This window comes from Zingiber officinale, chromosome 9A, assembly GCF_018446385.1.
Source record: "Zingiber officinale cultivar Zhangliang chromosome 9A, Zo_v1.1, whole genome shotgun sequence".
NCBI lineage: Eukaryota > Viridiplantae > Streptophyta > Magnoliopsida > Zingiberales > Zingiberaceae > Zingiber > Zingiber officinale.
The window spans coordinates 125,562,664-125,583,016 of NC_056002.1; the positions used below are offsets into that span (position 1 = coordinate 125,562,664).

Below are 20,353 nucleotides of genomic sequence, written 5' to 3' on the forward strand. Positions count from 1 at the left end.
GACACTGGTAGCATCGCACCTTTCTTCTACCTTTTTGATTCTTTTTATTATGCATTTTAAATTTATTTGATCTAAAAAACTTTTTAAAGTTTCTTACCATGTACGCTTCTTGATCGTCTTCGGAGTCTGACTCGGGTTCATCCTTGTTGGTTGCGTTCAGCGCCATAGTCTGGGGTGTGCCCTTTGATGTCTCTGCACATCTAGTTTCGTGTAATTCAAGGGTAGAAAAACATTCCTCTAATGTACTTACCTCCAGGTCCTTTGAGATGTAGTAGGCGTCGACGATTGACATCCACTCTGGAGTTCTGGGAAACGCGTTGAGTGCGTAGCGTATGCTGTCCCGATTTGTTATCGTTTCTCCGAGGTTCTCGAGATCAGTAATCAGTTCTTTTACCTTTGCGTGTAGATTGGCTACCTTCTCACCTTTTTCCAGACGAATGTTCATCAACTTGTTTCGGAGGATGTCTCTTCTAGCGAGCTTCGCTTCAGACGTGCCTTCATGGAGTTCCAGGAACTTCTCCCAGAGTTCTTTAGCAGATGAATAGCTTTCGATGCGGTTGACCTCTTGAGGTGGTAACACACTCAGCAGGTGATATTCCGCACTACTATTTGCTACAGATTCACTCTGCTCCTTCTTTGTCCAATTGCTTTCTTTTTTTTTTTCCATCTTGATTCGTCGGAGCTAAAAAACCATACTTCATTATAAACCGAATTTCGAAATCAGTTCTTAGGAATACCTCCATACGACGCTTCCAGTCTGCGAAGTTCCCCTCGAATTTTGGTGGGACAATGCTTAGTCCGGCCATCTTGTTGCTTCGATCGGCGGTTAGTCCTCCTGAAGCGCCTTGCTCTGATACCACTTGTTGGTCCCTTTGGAGGCTGGCAAGAGGGGAGGGATGAATTGCCCTACAAAATAAAACTCGAACCTTTCTCGGATTTCAACTATATCATAAACACTTGTAATAAAAAATAGAGACTAAGTAAAGAAATCATACACTAGAGATTTACTTGGTTTGCAATCAGAGGATTGCTAATCCAAGGAAAGTAAGCGCACTATGATCTCCTCTGGGCGGAGAAACCTCTTTACAACGTTGACAACACAAATGAAAAGAACACAACTGAAAGCACAGAAAGAATTGATTACAAGTGAGTTATCCTGAATGTGCAGACCAGTACTCTATTTATAGTACTGATCCGGGCGCCTGAAAGAAGTTCCGGGCGCTCTGGGGGGATAAAATTCTATCCCCAACGATCAAATCGCGTTTGACGCGATCCTGGTCAAAATCCAGGTCCGAGCGCCCGGAAGGGTTCCGGGCGCCCCGGAGGGCTCCGAGCGCCCCGGACTGCTCCGGGGACCCCGGAGCCCGAAGTCAACAATGTTGACTTTTTCGCCTCCGGTTCAGCTCGTCTCGGTCCGGGTCTTGTTCGCTCTGGCTCCGCTAGCTTGGGTGATCTCGGCCATCTGGAATAGGGCTCACCAGAACCCAAGTTCCGGCCTTCTCCTCGAGCAGCTTCCTTCCCGGTTTCTCGTCCCTCGAATGTCGCGCACGTTCTTCTCGTCCACCGGTGTACTCTTCTGCGGTCACCTCGTCCCTCGGACACACCGAGCCCGTCGGCTCTCTCCCCGTGCCGTCCTTCTCGCTAGCCGCGTCTTCCGCTCGACTTCCTGTGTTCCTAAGCTCCTGCACACTTAGACACAAGGGTTAAACAAATGCAGGACCTAACTTAGCTTGTTTGATCACATCAAAACACCTTGGGGTTCCAACACATTCATCCCCCAAAGTTCGACGGAGATTTCGCTACATGGAAGCGAAAAATGAAGGTATTCTTTAAAACAGATTTTGACATTCTTATTACAATGAAATATGGTTTTACAGTTCCAAAAGAAAAAGAAGAAAACCAATGGACGAAGAAGGAGCAGGCTAATTTCGTCGCTAACGGAAATGCTGAGTTTCACTTGCTCAGCGTTCTTCCGCCCCAGGAGGTAAATTGGATCGGAAGCTACAACTCCGCAAAAGACCTCTGGGAAAAATTCCTGGAGCTCCACGAGGGTACCTCGGAAGCAAAGCTAGCGAGGCGCGACATCCTTCGGACACAACTAACGAACCTTCGGATGAACAATGGCGAGAAGGTAGCGCAACTCCAAGCTAGGATTAAGGAGCTAATAACTCAACTAATCAATCTTGGAGAATAAGTAACGAACCGGGATTCCATTCGATACGCGCTCAATGTCTTCCCCAGAACTCCAGAATGGGCGTCCTTAGTAGATGCATATTACATCTCTAAGGACTTTGAGGTAAGTAGTTTAGAAAACTGATTTTCTACTTTCGAACTTCATGAGTCTCGACTTTCAGAGAAACCAGTAGAGAAGTCGAACCTCAACATTGCCCTACAAGCCAAAAAGGATGATCTCGACTCCGAAGCATCGATCGACGAAACCGAAGCAGCACTATTGGTAAGACGTTTCAGTAAATTTCTTAAAACTAATAAATTTAAATCGCAGTCGAGGAAGCAACAATACAACAGAAGGACAGTCCGATGCTATAATTGTAATGAGGAAGGGCACATCAAGGATGACTGCCCCAAACTGAAGAAAAAGAACAAGGAGAAGCCTCAAAAACCGACGTCCTCTACACGCAAGAGCCTGAAGGCTACATGAGATGACTCTTCATCCTCCGAGTCAGAAGCCGAAGCTTTCTCGGGACTAGCACTGGTGGCCAACCATCTCCTTGAAGATGACTCAGACTCAGAGATGAGCATAGATGAAGGGAGAGGATCATCAGAAGAGGAAAGCTACAATGAAGGGGGAGCCTCAACAAGTAAGGTAAGTGAGGTACGTGCACTAAAACCTAAACAGTCATTTCAATTTATAATAGCTCTCTCTAAAGACTTAGCTAAATTAGAAAAAGAAAATACTGAATTGAAATTGAACTTAGCAAAAGCATGCCCACTAGAAATGTATGATAGTTTAAAATTAGAAAATTAAAAATTAAAAGTTGAAATTGAGAAATTGATAAATCATGATGCATGCTTAAATAGATTTCCAAAATCAAAATTAAGAATTTATGGAAAATTAAATTGGTATATTAGAAAACATCAGGGACAACTTAGGAAAGTTCCCAGAAATTATGTTCCCCCTAAATTTTTGAGTAATCCAATAGGAAGGAATCTATACTGGATTCCAAAATCTTTACTAAATTAAAACTATATAAGTTAGAGCTTAACAGCGAGTAAATTAAACAATGAATTTCTTTATGAAGCTTTGTATAAGGAAGTGGTTGTTGCTCCAATAACCAAGAAGGTCTAGTGTCTCGCCACGACTTGGAAGCCGAAATATCAAAACAAAATGTTTAATTAACTTTCTAATAAAAGCATTAAAATTATAATTAAATAATGCTTTGAAAAGTTTTTTTTTTACATTTCCTTAGAAAATTTCAAAAGACTTTGACAATATTTTTGTACCCCGTTTTTGTTATGATCAAAAGAGGAGGATAAGTGTAAGTTCAGTTAAGGGGGAGTTTAAAATTTTTTTTTGTTTAAACAATTAACTAACTAAATTTTGATGTTGCTATTACTTTAAATTGCAAATTTATTTCTAAAATGTTAGTTTAGCAATTTCTTTAAATTACTATGTGTTTGTTTTTACCCTAACCTGAACTTGGGTTGATGCACATCAAAAAGGGGGAGATTGTTGGACCTCGTGATAGTTTTGATGTGATCAACCAAGTTTAGGTTAGGTCCTGTTTATCTGATCCCTATGTCTAAGTGTGCAGGAACTTAGGAGCGCAGGAAGTCGAGCGGAAGACGCAGCTAGCGAGAAGGACGGCACGGGAAGGGAGCCAACGGGCTCGGTGCGTCCGAAGGACGAGAGAGCTGCGGAAGAGTACACCAGTGGGCGTGAAGAACGTGCGCGGCATTTGAGGGACGTAAACCCGGGACGGAAGACTGCTCGAAGAGAATGCTGGGAACTGGATTCGGGTGAGCCCTATTTCGGTTGGCCGAAATCACCCAAAGAAGCCGAACTAGAGCAAGTCAACAGGAAGTTGACTTGTCAACGGTTCGGTTGACCGAACCACATGATCGGTTGACCGAACCCCTTTTAATCAGAACCGTTGGTGACACATCAGAAGACACGTCAACAACCAGCCGAACTGATCTGTTGACCAAACACTCTGATCGGTCGACCGAATCGAAGATAATCCACAGACTGAGTCGAGCATTTTGATCGGGCCAACTCAGCTGGTGACCGTTGGCTGATCGGTCGACTGAACGCAAGGATCGGTCGACCGAACCTAAACTCGATCCAGCGAGACTGCACCTGGACGGAAAGACTGGGCAGGTTCAGCAGATTCGGTCGACCGAACCAGGGGATCGTTCGACCGATCCCTCTCGAGTCAAAACCTGATCCCGAAGATTAGGTTAGCTGATAAGCTTTAGAACCCCTATATAAAGGGGGTCTCGGGGTAGCTATTGAATTCAATGAAATCTAACTACAACTCCTGTACTTACATTCTAGCAATAGTTCTGTGCTTCCGAGTGTGTAAAAGACTTCTCCGCCTTCAGAGAAGGAGATTGTTCATAGCGCTTTATTACTGCCTTGGATTAACAACCTTCTTGGTTGTAACCAAGTAAATAGATAAGTCTTTCTTTACTGTTCAAAGTTTAGTTTTGTTTAAATTTATAACTATTACATTTATTTGAGTTTAAATTGGTTGAGGAGGGTATAATTTTTATTTGCAGGCAATTCACCTCCCTCTTGTCAGTCCCGCTGCTCCAATAATTTGTCCCTTGTGATATCTAAAATATCAATTTAGATTATTAAATTTTTTATAACTTGTATTAGATGAGCATGCAAGATTTTGTAAGTTATTTATTTCTTTTTACAAATTATCATTTTCTAATTTTACTTTGTCAAACTCTTCTAACGGACAGGATTTAATTAGAATTAATTTTAAATTTTTAATCTCTTTTTCTAATTTGCAGCAATCTTTAGTTAATATTTTAATAAACTTAAAGAATTTATCGGGAGAAAGAGATCATACCTGACTTACCTTGTCAACCTCGTTATCCATGGCTCCCCTGAACTGCTGCTTTCTTTCAACATAGCTCCCCCTTCATCGATGCTCTCGATGCTCATTTCAGACGAGCTTGAATCGTAGTCCTCGTCTTAATGACTTGCCATTAATGCAAGTTCGGGGAAGGTCTCGACTTCCGATTCGGACGACGTATCGTCCCATGTCGCTTTTAGTGTCTTGAACTTCTTTGTTTAGACAGACTTCTTTCCTTTGTCCTTATCCTTGTTCTTGAGCTTGGGGCAGTTGTCATTGACGTGCCTTTCTTTATTGCAGTGGTAGCATCTGATCGTCCTTTTCTTTCTACCCTGCGGATGGTTAATTTTACTTGAATTAAATAACTTTTTAAAACGCCTTACCATCATGACCATTTCCTCATTGTCGAGAGAAGATTCTGACTCATGTTCGTATCTCGTTGCCTTGAGGGTGATATTGTGTTTCGGCTCCTTAGTACCTGCATATCTCGATTCATGCACTTCAAACGTAGAAAATAATTCTTCTAAGGTAATATTTTCTAAGTCCTTAGAGATATAAAAAGCATTTACTAGTGAAGTCCATTTCATATTTCTAGGAAATGCATTTAACGCGTACCTTAGCGAATCTTGGTTACTTACCTTTTCTCCGAGATTCGATAGTCCGGTGATGAGCTCCTTAATCCTCGAGTGGAGATGCGCAATTATTTCGTCTTCTTCAAGCCATAGGTTAGTCAGCTGGTTGCGAAGTAAGTTCCATCTCGTAAGCTTAGCTTCGGATGTCCCTTCGTGTAGCTCAAGGAACTTTTCCCAAAGCTCCTTTGCTGAGTCGTAGTTGTCGATTCGGTTGAATTTTTGTGGCAAAAGGACACTCAGTAGATGAAACTCTGCTTTGCTATTTGCCACGTAGTCGCCCTGCTCCTTTTTCGTCCACTGCATTTTTCTTTCCCTTCCGGTACTGTAAAACCAAATTCCATTATCAAAAGTAAATCAAAATCTGTTTTGAACAATACCTGCATTCGCTTTTTCCAGCTAGCGAACTCCCCCTCGAATTTTAGCGGGTATATGCTAGGTTCGACCATTGTCTTTGCTTCAATTGATGGTTAGTCCTCCTGAAGCGTCCTGGCTCTGATACCACTTGTTGAGGACCGTTGGTGGCTAGCTATCGAAGGATTGACTAGCACTACATAAAAAGAAATACCCTTCTCGAACTTTTAAAATAACACTTCCATATAATTAAATAAAGAAAGAAATTAAAAGAAGAGGCTCACGGATTTGACTTGGTTACAATCGGGGAGATTGTTAATTCAAAGAATGAATCACACACTAAAAATCTACTTTAAGTGGAGAAGTCTCTTACAGCAATGACGTATAAAAAATGAGAAGCTAAACTAGACAAGAGAAGCGCACAAGTGTAGAATATGCAATTGCTTGTTGTGTTCTAGCTTTTGGACCAAGGCTATATTTATAGTCTTGATCAGAGCGCTTGGAGGGTTCCAAGCGCTTGGAAGGGGGATAAAGTTTTATCCCCTTCACAACGGATCGCGGTCAAATGCGATCCGGTCAAAATCGGACCCAGGCGCCCAGAATGGGTCCGGGCGCTCGGACCACTAAAGTCAACTTAGTTGACTTTTGGTCCGGGCCCTCTGCTCCGATGTTGCTCGCCTCGATCCAGATCTTCCACTCCGGCTCCGCTCGCTTGGGTGATTTCAGTTAACCGAAATAAGGCTCACCCAAATCCAATTTTGGTCTTCTCGAGTAACCTTCTGTTTCGGCTTCTCGTCCCTCGGAAACACTGCGTGTTTCCTTCTCGTTCGCCCGCAAACTCTTCCGCAGCACCTCGTCCCTCGGATGTACCGAGCTCGTCGGCTCTCTCCCGTGCCGTCCTTCTCGCTAGTTGCATCTTTTGCTCGACTACTTGTGCTCCTAAACTCCTGCACACTTAGACACAAGGTTAAAACACCACAGAACCTAGCTTAACTTGGTTGATCACATCAAAATATTTTGGAATTCCAATACACACTGGGCCTAATATTTTCTTATATCATGCATGTTGGGTATGATATGGAAAAAATCAGGCCCTCGCTAATATCAAGCCCACGTCAATATCAGATCCAGTGTAGGTCTGATATTTTCCCATATCAGGCTCATATATTAAAAAATAGTATGGGATTTAGGAGGTTGACGGGAGAAGTAAAAAGAGAATAACACTATTTTTAGTATTCGTTTTGATAATTTTAAAATTAGAGTGGTTTTTTAATAAATAAGGAAGCGTGATCATTCTTTTTTTTATAAAAAAAATGATTAAAAGATTATCCTTTGCCCCCTATTTTTTTTAAAAAAATATATATCACAAGGATACCTCATATTTTAAAAATTTTATTTCATAATTATTATAGTAAAATGTAGTACCATCATATTACCATTACCCCTTATCATTAAGAGAGAATTTAATAAGAACTCAAATTGACAAATGTATAGATGAAATTCCACAGAGATGATGATATTCTCTATCAAATTTTAACTCCGTTCACTACAATAATTATCTAATATACTTAACAACTGAGTCAGCATGAAGACCTTCATAATTATTATAATAGCTTTAACCAAATCTACTCTAACATATTCAAAATTACATAAATTATTTTAATATTAATTAAAAAGTACTTAATATTAATTAAAATTGATTAAATATTATTGAAACAATTTTAATCAAAATAGTCGATAAAAACAACCAAAATTACTTAGAATACTTGCTTCGGTAATCGGTATAAAATATCTTTGACAAAGCTTTGTGAGAGCTATTACAATCTTTTATATATATATATATATATATATATATATATATATATATAGTTTTGATTTTTCTTTTACATTTTATTTAAATTTTTTATGGATAGGATTTCAAAGAAAAAGCTCCACTTTATTTGGTTGCCAATTTAATTACGACACCACTGTTAAGTCAAACACAACACAATGCCCTTCTCAACACATTTTAATTTATAAATGTTGCTCATTTTAGAAGTCGATTCCGACTCCGGTCGGCGGCTTCGACGTCTCCAACATCTCGTTGCCGTACGAGCCGTTGCCGTGCCTGTTGACATCGTACTTCTCGCCGTCTCCCCATAGCGCGTAGGCCTCCTCCCCGTGCACCGCGTCGTCGCCGATGGCTAGCTGTTCCTCCGGCATCCGCAGCGGCAGCACCATCCCGATGACCACGCAGATGACGGAGGTCACGATGACGTTCCACGCCATGATGAACAGAGCGCCGACGATCTGCTTGAACACCTGCGCCCCGCCTACGCCGCCGTAGAAGGCCCCGCGCGAGTTGGTGACCGGGAGGAAGAGGTTGCAGAGGGTGGGCTCGGCGAAGAGCCCGGTGGAGACGCCGCCGATGAATCCCGCCACCGCGTGGGTGTGGAAGACGCCGAGGGTGTCGTCCACCTTCTGCAGGAGCCGCGACCGCTTGTGCACCACCATCATGGTGAACCAAGGGATGCTCCCCGAGAGCACGCCCATCAAGATGGCCGCCCAACCTTGGACCAACCCAGCGGCTGGAGTGATGCAGACCAGGCCGGTGATCATCCCCTGCACCGCTCCGATCACCGAAGGCTTCTTGAAGAAGATGACGTCGAGGCAGGTCCAGACGAGGAGACTGGTGGCGGCGCAGATGTTCGTGTTCAGCACCGCCATCGACGAGTCGATGTTAGCCGAGTAGGGGTCTCCGCCGTTGAACCCGGCCCACCCCATCCACAGCAGCCCCGCGCCGGCGAGCATCAGCAGCACGTTGTTAGGCGGAAACCTCTCCCTGTCCTTGGTCGAGCGAGGCCCCACCTGCGTTCATTCCCATTCCGACGCTTAAGCACAATAGCTGTTTGTTCAAATGCGGAAGTCAATAGTTCTGTACCCAGTAGGCAGCGGTGAAGCCGGCGATGCCGGAGGAGAGGTGGATGACATAGCCGCCGGAGTAGTCCATGACGCCCCATTGGAAAAGGAAGCCGCCGCCCCATAGAGAGAAGGCGCCGACGGTGTAGGAGAAGGTGAGCCAGAGGGGGACGAACATCATCCAGGCGCGGATGTTCATCCGGCCGAGGAGCGAGCCGGCTAGGAGGATGAGCGTGATGGCGGCGAAGACGCACTGGAAGTAGACCATGGAGGCCATGGGGTAGAAAGGAGTGATCATGGCCGACTCCTGGGTGCCGTCGTGGAAATAGTGAGTGGTGGTGGGCAGCTTCGCCTGCTGGATGAGGAACTTCTGGCCCAGCGCCGGCATGGCCTTGCCCCAGAAAGGAAGCATCTGGTGGCCGAAGGACATGCTGTAGCCCCAGGTGACCCAACAGAGGACCACGGCCGCGAAGGCGTAGAGCGCCATGAACGCCGAGTTCACCGCCCATTTCTTTTTCACGATGCTGCCGTAGAGGATCACCAGCCCCGGCACGGACTGCAGCCCCACCAGAGTCGCCGAGATCATCTGCCACGCGTTGTCTCCCTTGTTCAGCCATTCCGGCACCGCCAACGAAGTGTACGCCTGGTACGCGAGCGGCACGGTAGTATTCCACGTTGACATTGTTGAATACCTCTGAGCTCAATTTGGCGGAGGGAGAAGAAGAGATCGAGGAGATTTATATACTGATGCTTATGGATGCAGAAAAAAAAGTGTGTTGTTGATGATTTGGCGCCACTGGGATTGGGGGTTAGGATTCCAAGGCTTGGATTGGAATCATCAACCAGCTTGTGAAATTTGGATTTGTCTGATTCCTTGTTCATCGGCGACTGGATTTGTCTGATTCTTTCACCTAGTTTTTTCAAATCCTAGACTTCTTTTGTTTTCTCTTTTTCTTCTCTTGGTTTGCCCTGCACTTACTTTGTTGGGATCTGAATCTAACTTCTCCAGTATCTTTCACGAACATTGTGAAATCATGTTCCTTCTTGCGTTTAATGGTTGTTCCACCACTTTCAAGTTGAAACTGTTTTTCCTATAATTTAGTTGGATACAGCCTACTCCATATCAGCAAGATGCAAGTAATCCAGTCATCTTGCTGAGCCATTATTATCTAGATCACACTTAGTCCAGCTAACACTTAGTCAAGCTATTGAGTTGAGTTGATCTGACTAACTGGCATGTTAACTTGCCCACCTGCGATCTAGCCTGACCTATCAGGCTGCCAACTTTTAAGCCCACTAAGCTAGTCTAACTTGTCGACTTAATCCGACCTAGTTTGACCATTAGGCTGGGCCCTCCTGGCTATCTGAACTCATTTAGTTGGCTCAGCAGACTAAAGGGTGGCATGAATCATGATGTGTTTCCTATTTCCTTTCTCTTATTGTTTAGTTTCTTTCTTATTATACTATTTAGGATGTTAGGATGACTTGGGTATGGTGGGATCTCGCCGAGGTAACTCTCGATGAATCCTCTGACGTCTATTATTTCTTGTGGAGTTGACTATTTCAAAAAAAAAATTTAATAATCTAAAAAGGAGTTTAAATATGTCTTTCATTATCTTCTTAAAAGATTCCCAATATTACTCAAAAGGATTAAAAAATTCAAGATTTTGTACCAATTGACACGGACTTATAACTTCATGTAGAAAACTCAGGACTGAGATTTCTTACCATATATCCCTTCTACATACTCTTCACTTCCATCTTATTGTTAAATTTCTAAAAATCCGAGTCTCCTAGGTCCATTCAATCAAAACTCATTGATGGACCTAGAGAGCTCCAATTAGATTCATTTGAACTCCTATAAATTTATTAGGTGAATCTCAGTCCAAATAAGACCTCGTTTACTCTTTTAAACCCCCCTCCCATCAATGCTCAAAATGATTTGAAACCTTCAAAATAATGTGGTGCTGGTTTCTAAAGACTAGCACCACTGTGGTGCTGCTCTTCAAAAACCAACACCACAATGTGTGATCAGAACTAATATTATGGTACTGGGTTCTGAAGATCATCACCACTGTGGTGTTGATCTTCGAAAACCAGCACCAACATCTGTTCTAGCTAGCATACACCCATAATTTTACTTACATGTCCTAGGACCAATATTGGACACCACATATACCTTCTATACATTAATGTTTCTCTCATCTCATTATAAGTTTTCAGAAATTCAAGTCTCCTAGGTCTATCAATTAATTTCGATCAAATTCATTAATGGACTTAGAGAACTCTGATCAGGCTCATTCTAACTCATGTAGGTTTCTGTAATGCCCAGGAGTCCAAATGTGCCCTCCCTTATCATCGTAAAGGATCCCCAACATTGCTCAAAAGATTTAGAAAATTTCAGACTTTGTGTCTATTGGTACAGGCTTATAACTTCGTGTAGGAGACTCGGGACTAGGATTTCTCACTATATATCTCTTCCACATACTCCACGTTTCCATCTCATTGTAAATTTTCAAAAATCCAAGTCGCCTGGATTCATCAATGAGTTTCGATTAAAACCAATTAATGGACTTAGAGAGCTCCAATCAGGCTCATTCCAACTCATGTAGGTTTTTGTAATGCCCATAAGTCTAAATATGCCCTTTATTATCATCGTAAAGGATTCCAACATTGCTCAAAAAGTTTATAAAGTTTATAAAGTTTCAGACTTTGTGTCAATTAGCATGGGCCTATAAGTTAGTGTAGGAGACTGAGAGGATTAGGATTTCTCACCATATTCTTCTACATACTCCACCCTTCCATCTCATTGTAAAATTTTAGAAATTCGAATCTCCTAGGTCTATCAATGAGTTTCATTCAAAACCCATTGATAGACCTAGAAAACACTGTTTGAACTCATTCTAACTCATATAGGTTTATTAGGTGAACATGAGTTTAAATAAGTCATCGTTTACTCTTTTAAATCCCTCCCAGTAGTGCTCAAAACGATTTGAAACCTTTAGAATACTATGATGATGGTTTCTAAAGACCAGCACCACTATGGTGTTGGTCTTTGAAAATTAACACCACAACAACTGATGTTGTATTTAAGTTGTAAAAACTAACACTAAAGTGATTTTTTATTTTATTTTTAAATTATTTTTGTTAATAAAATTAATTCATATTATTCATTTAAATTTTATTTTAAATTTTTTATAATTAGATATTAAAATATTGAAAAAAATAATTTTAATATTTCATTAACCCTTGAAAATAAATAAATTTAGAGGATAATATAATTTTAAAGAGAAGAAAAGAGAGAAAATTGGAGGAAAAGGTGATTACGCTTACCCAGGTACCCTTATAGTTTGTCTCAGGTTATGTGAATGGAGGTAAATCACAGGGTTAACTTATAGCCGAAAGAGAAAAGATATTGTATGTAAAGAAGAAAGGAAAGAAAAGAGAATAGATGTTGCATGCAAATGAGAAAGACAAAAAAAAAGAAATTGTTGAATGTAAAGGAGAGAGAGGAAAGAAAAGAGAAAAAGTCAATAGTTGTCAAAAGGGTAAAATTGAAATCAGGTGTGCCTTTTGAGAATTCTAAAATTTGGGTGCGCCTTTGGGGTAAAACCAAACTTAAAGTGTGCTATTTCAAAAATTACCAATTCATCTTTCTTGAGTAAATTAATCTTTCCCGAGTACCATTTCAAACCTTTCCCGAGTAGATTTCCAATCTAGCAGACTTCGTAAAAAATAACCATAACTTCTCGTAAGAATATTATTTTTGAGTACCATTTGTTTTGTTGGAAATTAGACATCCATAGTTTTCCAAAATATATGGTTTGCCTTATAATTTGTTCCCAATAAAAATAGATTAATCTTTGAAGTTGCCATTAAAATTTGAGATGTCTTCTAGAATGTTTCTGTGTCATTTTGACTCACAATTTGAGGTGATCAATCGATTGATAAAATATAATAGTTACTTGATAACATCTAGATCAGTTTATTCGGTTAAACCTATATATTAAATTCTAAATCTAAAATTAAACAGAACAAATCGAATTAATCGATATTTTAATAAAATAAAAATAAAATTTTGAATTAACTGAACTAAACTTTCAATTTTCGTCGGTTTATTCGATTTAACTAATATTTGCTCATTCCCTAATCTTGACTAATATTTGGCTTGATTTACGAGGTCTAATGTTTGATTGTAGAACACAATGACTGAGTTTGGTTGTTGCTGATCCTGATCTAACTTTCCCGGCATATCTTTCTCTTCTTTTACATCTTTTTCTAGAAATTTCTCCTTGTTGTGTTCTTAGAAAATCATTAGCTTTAAGTTAGTGTTTTATCCTTATGACATACAAACACAATAATTGGATATTTAATTCAAAGACGTGAACGTGAGTCATTAGTGATCCACATTAAATCATCTCACCAATCCATATGATTTCTCATTCACATACACTAATTAGTTCAAAACTAATTTTCCAACAATATGATCATAACTTCTTGTAGGAATATACACTGTTTTTTATTAGAAACTAGGCATTCATGACTTTCCAATGATATATGGGTTGCCCTATAGTTTGTTTCCAATAAAAGCATATTAATCATTGAGTCGTTGTTCATGGTCATCAAAATATTGATAAAATATAATAATTGGCTGATGATCTCTAGATCAGTTTATTTGGTTAAACTTGTTAGGACTGTTGATCCATTAGAAGGAGGGTCGAATAACCCTGCACAATTAAAAAAGATGAATCCTTCTCAAACTTAAAAGAACACTTGCATACAATAATTAAATGAACAGAAAAAAAACGGAGGCTCAGAGTTTTTACTTGCTTACAACCGGGGAGGTTGTTAATCCAAGGAAATGAATCACACTACTTTCTCCTTCAGGTGGAGAAGCCTCTTTATAACAATTTACGCACAAAAATGAAGAAGCTAAACAAAGAGGAAAGCGTGTACAAGTGTTGTTCGATAATTCTTGTTGTTATCTAGCTTCTGGACCAAGGTTGTATTTATAACCTTAGTCGGGGCGCTTGGAGGTGTTCCAGGCGCTTGGAGTGAGATAGAATTCTGTCCCTGATGCAACGGTCAACATCCACGTCGAAGTGGATAAAAATGAGGTTCCGGACGCATGAACCCTAAAAGTCAATAGGTTGACTTTTTCTAGTTCGGGCCCTCTACTCCGATGCTGCTCGTCTCAATCCGGGTCTTTTGTTCCGGCTCCACTCGCTTGGGTGATTTCGGCCATCCGGAATAGGGCTCACCCGAACCCAACTTCCGACCTTTTCGAGCAACCTTCCGCTCCGGCTTCTCGTCCCTCGGAAACGCCGCGCGCCTCCTTCTCATTCGCCCGCGTACTCTTCCGCAGCATCTCGTCCCTCAGACGCACCGAGCCCATCGGCTCTCTCCTGTGCTGTCCTTCTCGCTAGCTGCGTCTTTTGCTCGACTTCTTGTGCTCCTAAGCTCTTGTACACTTAGACACAAGGTTAAACACAACATAACCTAACTTAACTTGTTTGACCACATCAAAACTACCTTGGGATACCAACAATCTCCCCCTTTTTTATGTGAGCAACCCAAGTTAAGTATAAAATAAATTTTGATAAAGCAAAGTTTATAAAATAACTTAAAAACTTTAAGTTAAACAGATTAAAAAAATAAGAAAATTTTCTAAGTTAAACAAATTTGCAGAGAAAAATTTGAGAATTTTTCAAGTAAAATTTTTTTTGAGTAACTATTTAAAGCATTATCTAATTTTAATTTACTGCTCTATTAGTTGGTTAATTAAATATTTTATTTCAATATTTGGCTTTCAGGCTATAGCGAGGCACTAGACCTTCTTGGTTATTGGAGCAACAACCACTTTCTGGACAAATCCTCATGAGGAAATTAAACGTCTAATGTTTTCTCTGAAAGCCCTAAGTTCAATTAAACTTTAATTAAGACAAGACTTTGGAACCCAGTAAAGGTTCCTTCCAACTGGGTTAATTAGAAATTTCTTAGGAACATATTTTTTTGAAATATTTCTAATTTGTCCTTTATGATATTTAAAATACCAGTTCAAGTTATATTGTCTAACACTTGTACTATATGTGCATGTATTATTTCTCAAGTTATTTATTTCTAGTTGCAAATTGTCATTTTCTAGCTTTATTATGTCAAGATCTTCTAATGGACAAGATTTTGCTAGAATTAACTTTAATTTCTTAATTTTGTTTTCAAGTTTGCAACAATCTTTGGTTAATAATTTCATAAATTTAAATAATTTATCGAGAGGTAGAGGTCGTACCTGACTTACCTTGTCGATTTCATTATCCGTAGCTCCTCATGAACTGCTGCTTTCTTCCGATGTAGCTCCCCCTTCATCGAAGCTCTCAATGCTCATGTCGGACGAGCTTGCTTCGTGTTCATCTTCTTGATGACGGACTAACTAGATATCTGGCACGAAGCCCAGCTAAGTCGATGGGCCGACCAGATAACTGGCATGAAGTCCAGCTAGGTCGACGAGCAGACATGATAGTTGGCACGAAGTTCAGACACGTTGAGCTCGACGGGCTGACCGGATGTCTGACACGAAGTCCAGCTAGGTCGACAAGCTGACCTGATAGCTGGCACGAAATCCAGACAGGTCGACGGGCTGACCGGATGTCTGGCACGAAGTCCAGCTAGGTCGACGGGATGACCTAATAGCTAGCACGAAGTCCAGATAGATCGACGGGCTGACCAAATATCTAACAGGTAAGTTACGATAAGTCACTGGAAGGGAGTGACTTGGTGAAGACGCGTTCCCAGTTAGGGAACTTAGGCGTCGATCCTGTTGGTCCCTTTGGAGGCCGACAAGAGGGGAGGGGTACTGAATTGCCCTACAAAAATTAAACCAAAAATCTTTCTCGGATATTCAACTAATTTAACAGACACTTGTAATAATAAAACTAAGAGGCTAAAAGAAAAGAGCAAACACAAGAGATTTACTTGGTTTGCAATCAGGAAATTGCTAATCCAAGGAAAGTAAGCGCACTATCTGATGATCTCCTTGAAGCAGAAAAGCCTCTTTACAGCGTTGACAGCACAAATGAAAGAAACAGAAATGAAAGCACAGAGAAAACTGATTACAAGTGAGATGATTTAACTGTGTAGATCAGTGCTATATTTATAGCACTGGTCGGGGCACCCCGAAGGGGTTCCGGGCACTCTGGGGGAGGGGGGGGATAAAATTTTATCCCCCAACGATCAGATCGCGTTTGACGAGATCCTGGTCAAAATCCGGGTCCGGGCGCCCGGAATGGTTCCGGGCGCTTGGACTAGGAAAGTCAATAGAGTTGACTTTTCTCGGTCCGGGACTTCTGCTCCGGTTCAGCTCGTTTCGGTCCGGGTCTTTCGCTCCAGCTCCGCTAGCTTAGGTGATCTCGGCCATCCGGAATAGGACTCACCCGAACCCAAGTTCCGGCCTTCTCCTCGAGCAGTCTTCCTTCCCAGTTTCTCGTCCCTCGAACGTCGCGCACGTTCTTCTCGTCCACCGATGTACTCTTCCGCGGTCACCTCGTCCCTCGGACGTACCGAGCCCGTTGGCTCTCTCCCGTACCGTCCTTCTCACTAGCCACGTCTTCCACTCGACTTCCTGTGTTCCTAAGCTCCTGCACACTTAGACACAAGGGTTAGACAAAGCAGGATCTAACTTAACTTGTTTGATCACATCAAAACACCTTGGGGTTCCAACAATCTCCCCCTTTTTGATGTGAGCAACCCAAGTTAAGTTAGGGTAAAACAGATGCAATAAAAACAGTTAATTTGCAATTAATTTGCAAATAAGTCTAAAGATATTTCAATTAAAAAATATATTACCTCCCCTAGACTTAACATCCTTCTCCCCCTTTGATCACATGAAAAATAGGGGTTCTTAAACAAGTCTAAGGTAAAAAAAATTTCTATGGCAAATCTTAAAAATAATTTAAAATTTTTTTCTAATTTTAAAATAAATTTTAAGTCAATTTTCATAAAAAAAATTTCGAAGACAGTTATCATAAAAAATTCTTAGTCAAATTTTAAAAAAATTAAGGTAATTTTTATAAAAAAATCCTAAGGTAAAAAAAAATTTCTAAGTCAATTTTCATAAAAAAAAATTTCTAAGGTAATTTTCATAAAATTTCTAAGGTAAAAATTTCTAAATCAATTTTAAATATTTTCTAACATAAATTGAATAACTCTTTTAAAGCATTAAGTAAATTAAATTAATGCTTTTTCAGTTAGTCAATTAAACTTTTCATTTCGATACTTGCTTTCCAGATCATGGCGAGACACTAGGCCTTCTTGGTTATTGGAGCAACAACCATTTCCTTAGACAAAGCCTCATAAAGAAATTAGTTGTTTAATTTCCTTGCTGAAAATGCTAAGTCTAATTTAATTTTAAATTAAACAAGTTTTTGGAACCCAATAGAGGTTCCTTCCTACAGGGTTAATTAAATATTTTCTAGGTATATAGGCCTTTGATATTTTTCTAATTTGATTTTGATGAAATCTATAATACCAGTTTAGTCCTCTATAATTTCTAAAAGTAGAAATATTTGAACCATTAGACTTTTTCAATCTTTCTATTTCTTCTTTTAGTTTTTCATTTTCAATTTTCAATTTTCAATTTTCAATTTTCAATTTATCTAAATCCTCTATAAGACATGATTTTGCCAAAATTCTTTTTGTTTCTAAAATTTCATTTTCCAATTTAGTATTTTTATTTTCTAATTTATACATGGATTTAGCCATTGCCTTAATACCAAAGTAAAGTTAATCAGGGGGTAAGAGGCATACCTCACTTACCATATCAGACTTGAAGCCTGAATCTCCCCCTACTTCGCTGCTTTCATCTGAGTTCGCTCCCCCTTCATTGATGCTAGGTTTTGATGTGCTTTGCCCTTCGTAGCTTGCCATCAGCGCTAGCCCGGTATATTCTTGAATCTCAGACTCAGATGATGAAGTGTCATCCTAATTAGCTTTTAGGTTCTTGTGCTTCTTGGGAATTTTGCCTTTGTCCTTCTTTAGTTCTGGGCAATCCTCTTTTAGGTGTCCTTCCTTTTGACACTGGTAGCAACGCATCCTTCTTCTATTTCTTGGATTCTTTTTATTCTGCATTTCTTTGAATTTATTAGATCTAAAAAACTTTTTAAAGTTTCTTACCATGTATGCTTCCTGATCGTCCTTTGAATCTAACTCGGGTTCATCCTTCTTGGTTGCGTTCAGTGCAATCATCTGGCTTGCTTCCTTTGTTATCCCGGCACACCTGGTTTCATGCAATTCAAGAGTGGAGAATAGTTCTTCTAAAGTACTTACCTCCAGGTCTTTCGAAATATAGTAGGCGTCGACGATTGATGTCCATTCTGAAGTTCTGGAAAATGCGTTGAGTGCGTAGCGTATTGTGTCCCGATTTGATATCGTTTCTCCGAGGTTCTCGAGACCAGTAATTAGTTCTTTTACCTTTGCGTGTAGAATGGCTACCTTCTCATCTTTTTCCAGTCGGATGTTCATTAGCTTGTTCCGGAGGATGTCTCTTCTAGTGAGCTTCACTTCGGACGTGCCTTCGTGGAGTTCCAGGAACTTCTCCCAGAGTTCTTTGGCAGATGAATAGCTTCTGATGCGGTTGACCACTTGAGGCGGCAGCACACTCAGTAGGTGATATTCCGCACAGCTGTTTGCTACAGACTCATTCTGCTCCTTCTTTGTCCAATGACTCTCTTCTTTTTCTTCTCCATCTTGATTCATCAGAGTTACAAAACCATACTTCATAATAAACCGAATTTCAAAATCAGTTCTTAGGAATACCTCCATACGTCACTTCCAGTCTGCAAAGTCCCCCTCGAATTTTGGTGGAACGATGCTTGGTCTGGCCATCTCGTTGCTTCGATCGGCGGTTAGTCCTCCTGAAGCACCTTGCTCTGATACCACTTGTTGGTCCTTTTGGAGGTCGGCAAGAGAGGAGGGGTGAATTGTCCTACAAAAATTAAACCAAAAACCTTTCTTGGATATTCAACTAATTGAACAGACACTTGTAATAATAAAACTAAGAGGCTAAAAGAAAAGAGCAGACACAATAGATTTACTTGGTTTGCAATCAGGGGATTGCTAATCCAAGGAAAGTAAAAGTGCTATCTGATTATCTCCTTCGGGCGGAGTAGCCTCTTTACAGCATTGACAGCACAAATAAAAGAAACAAAAATGAAAGCAAAGAGAAAACTGATTACAAGTGAGATGATTTAACTGTGCAGATCAGTGCTATATTTATAGCACTGGTCGGGGCGCCCCAAAGGGGTTCCGGGCACCTTGGGAGAGGGGGGGGGGGATAAAATTTTATCCCCCAACGATCAGATCGCGTTTGACGCGATCCTAGTCAAAATCCGGGTCCGGGCGCCCGGAATGGTTCCGAGCGCCTGGACCAGGAAAGTCAACAGAGTTGACTTTTCTCGGTCCTGGACCTCTGCTCCGGTTCAGCTCGTCTCGGTTCGGGTCTTTCGCTCTAGCTCTGCTAGCTTGGGTGATCTTGGCCATCCGGAATAGGGCTCACTCGAAACCAAGTTCCGGCCTTCTCCTCGAGCAGTCTTCCTTCCCGGTTTCTCGTCCCTCGAACGTCACGCACGTTCTTCTCGTCCACCGATGTACTCTTCCGCGGTCACCTTGTCCCTCTGACGTACCGAGCCCGTCGGCTCTCTCCCGTGCCGTCCTTCTCGCTAGCCGCAACTTCCGCTCGACTTCCTGTGTTCCTAAGCTCCTGCACACTTAGACACAAAGATTAGACAAAGCAGGACCTAACTTAACTTGTTTGATCACATCAAAACACCTTGGGGTTCCAACATCCAACTTAGAACCATTTCGGGAATCTAAGTTCAGATCGTGACTAGATTCCGATCTCGGTGAGATGGAATCTAATTACTACTCTATAATTGTGCTAACACTTTATTTTGCAGGGTAATATAATTTGCATTTACCTCGAACTAATGTTTTCTTGCAAAAAATTGAGTTGCTGGAAAATGGTGGTCCGAGCATCCGAAAGGCAAATTCTATCTCGACACAACGTGGAGCGCGCTGATTGGCTAGGACGATGTCACACTCGAGGCGCCCGGAAGGGATTCGAGCGCCCGGAGCTTCCTATATAAGGAGGCCACCGCCTAGAGCAAAGTACAACAACTTCTGCTACGATTGCTCTCATGCGCACTGCTTCCAAGACGCTCTTGCTACGCTGCGAATCTTCTCCGACAACCAACAATTTAGTCTTTACTCTCTTGTTGTCGGTAATTTAATTTTGCAAATTCCTATACTCATTTTGCAAACATCTTTTCGAATTATTAGTGATTACCCAACGAAAGCACTCAACGAGTGCGGGCCTTGGAGAAAGAGTCGACGAAGGCTCTGAAGCAAGTAAAATTAGTTTGTGTTAGCATTGTA

The 20,353-nt window shown here is 41.1% G+C and overlaps 1 protein-coding gene across 1 annotated transcript; it reads right to left on the reverse strand.

Annotated features, from left to right (window-relative positions):
• Positions 1-7,966: 7,966 nt before the first annotated feature.
• LOC122018727 (ammonium transporter 3 member 1-like) lies at positions 7,967-9,944 on the reverse strand. The gene is made up of 2 exons (XM_042576122.1): positions 8,952-9,944; positions 7,967-8,878 (listed from the first exon to the last, which is right to left on the reverse strand). The coding sequence occupies exons 1-2, from the start codon at positions 9,609-9,611 to the stop codon at positions 8,063-8,065; spliced, it is 1,476 nt and encodes a 491-aa protein (XP_042432056.1). The 5' UTR covers positions 9,612-9,944; the 3' UTR covers positions 7,967-8,062.
• Between the last annotated feature and the right edge of the window lie 10,409 nt (positions 9,945-20,353).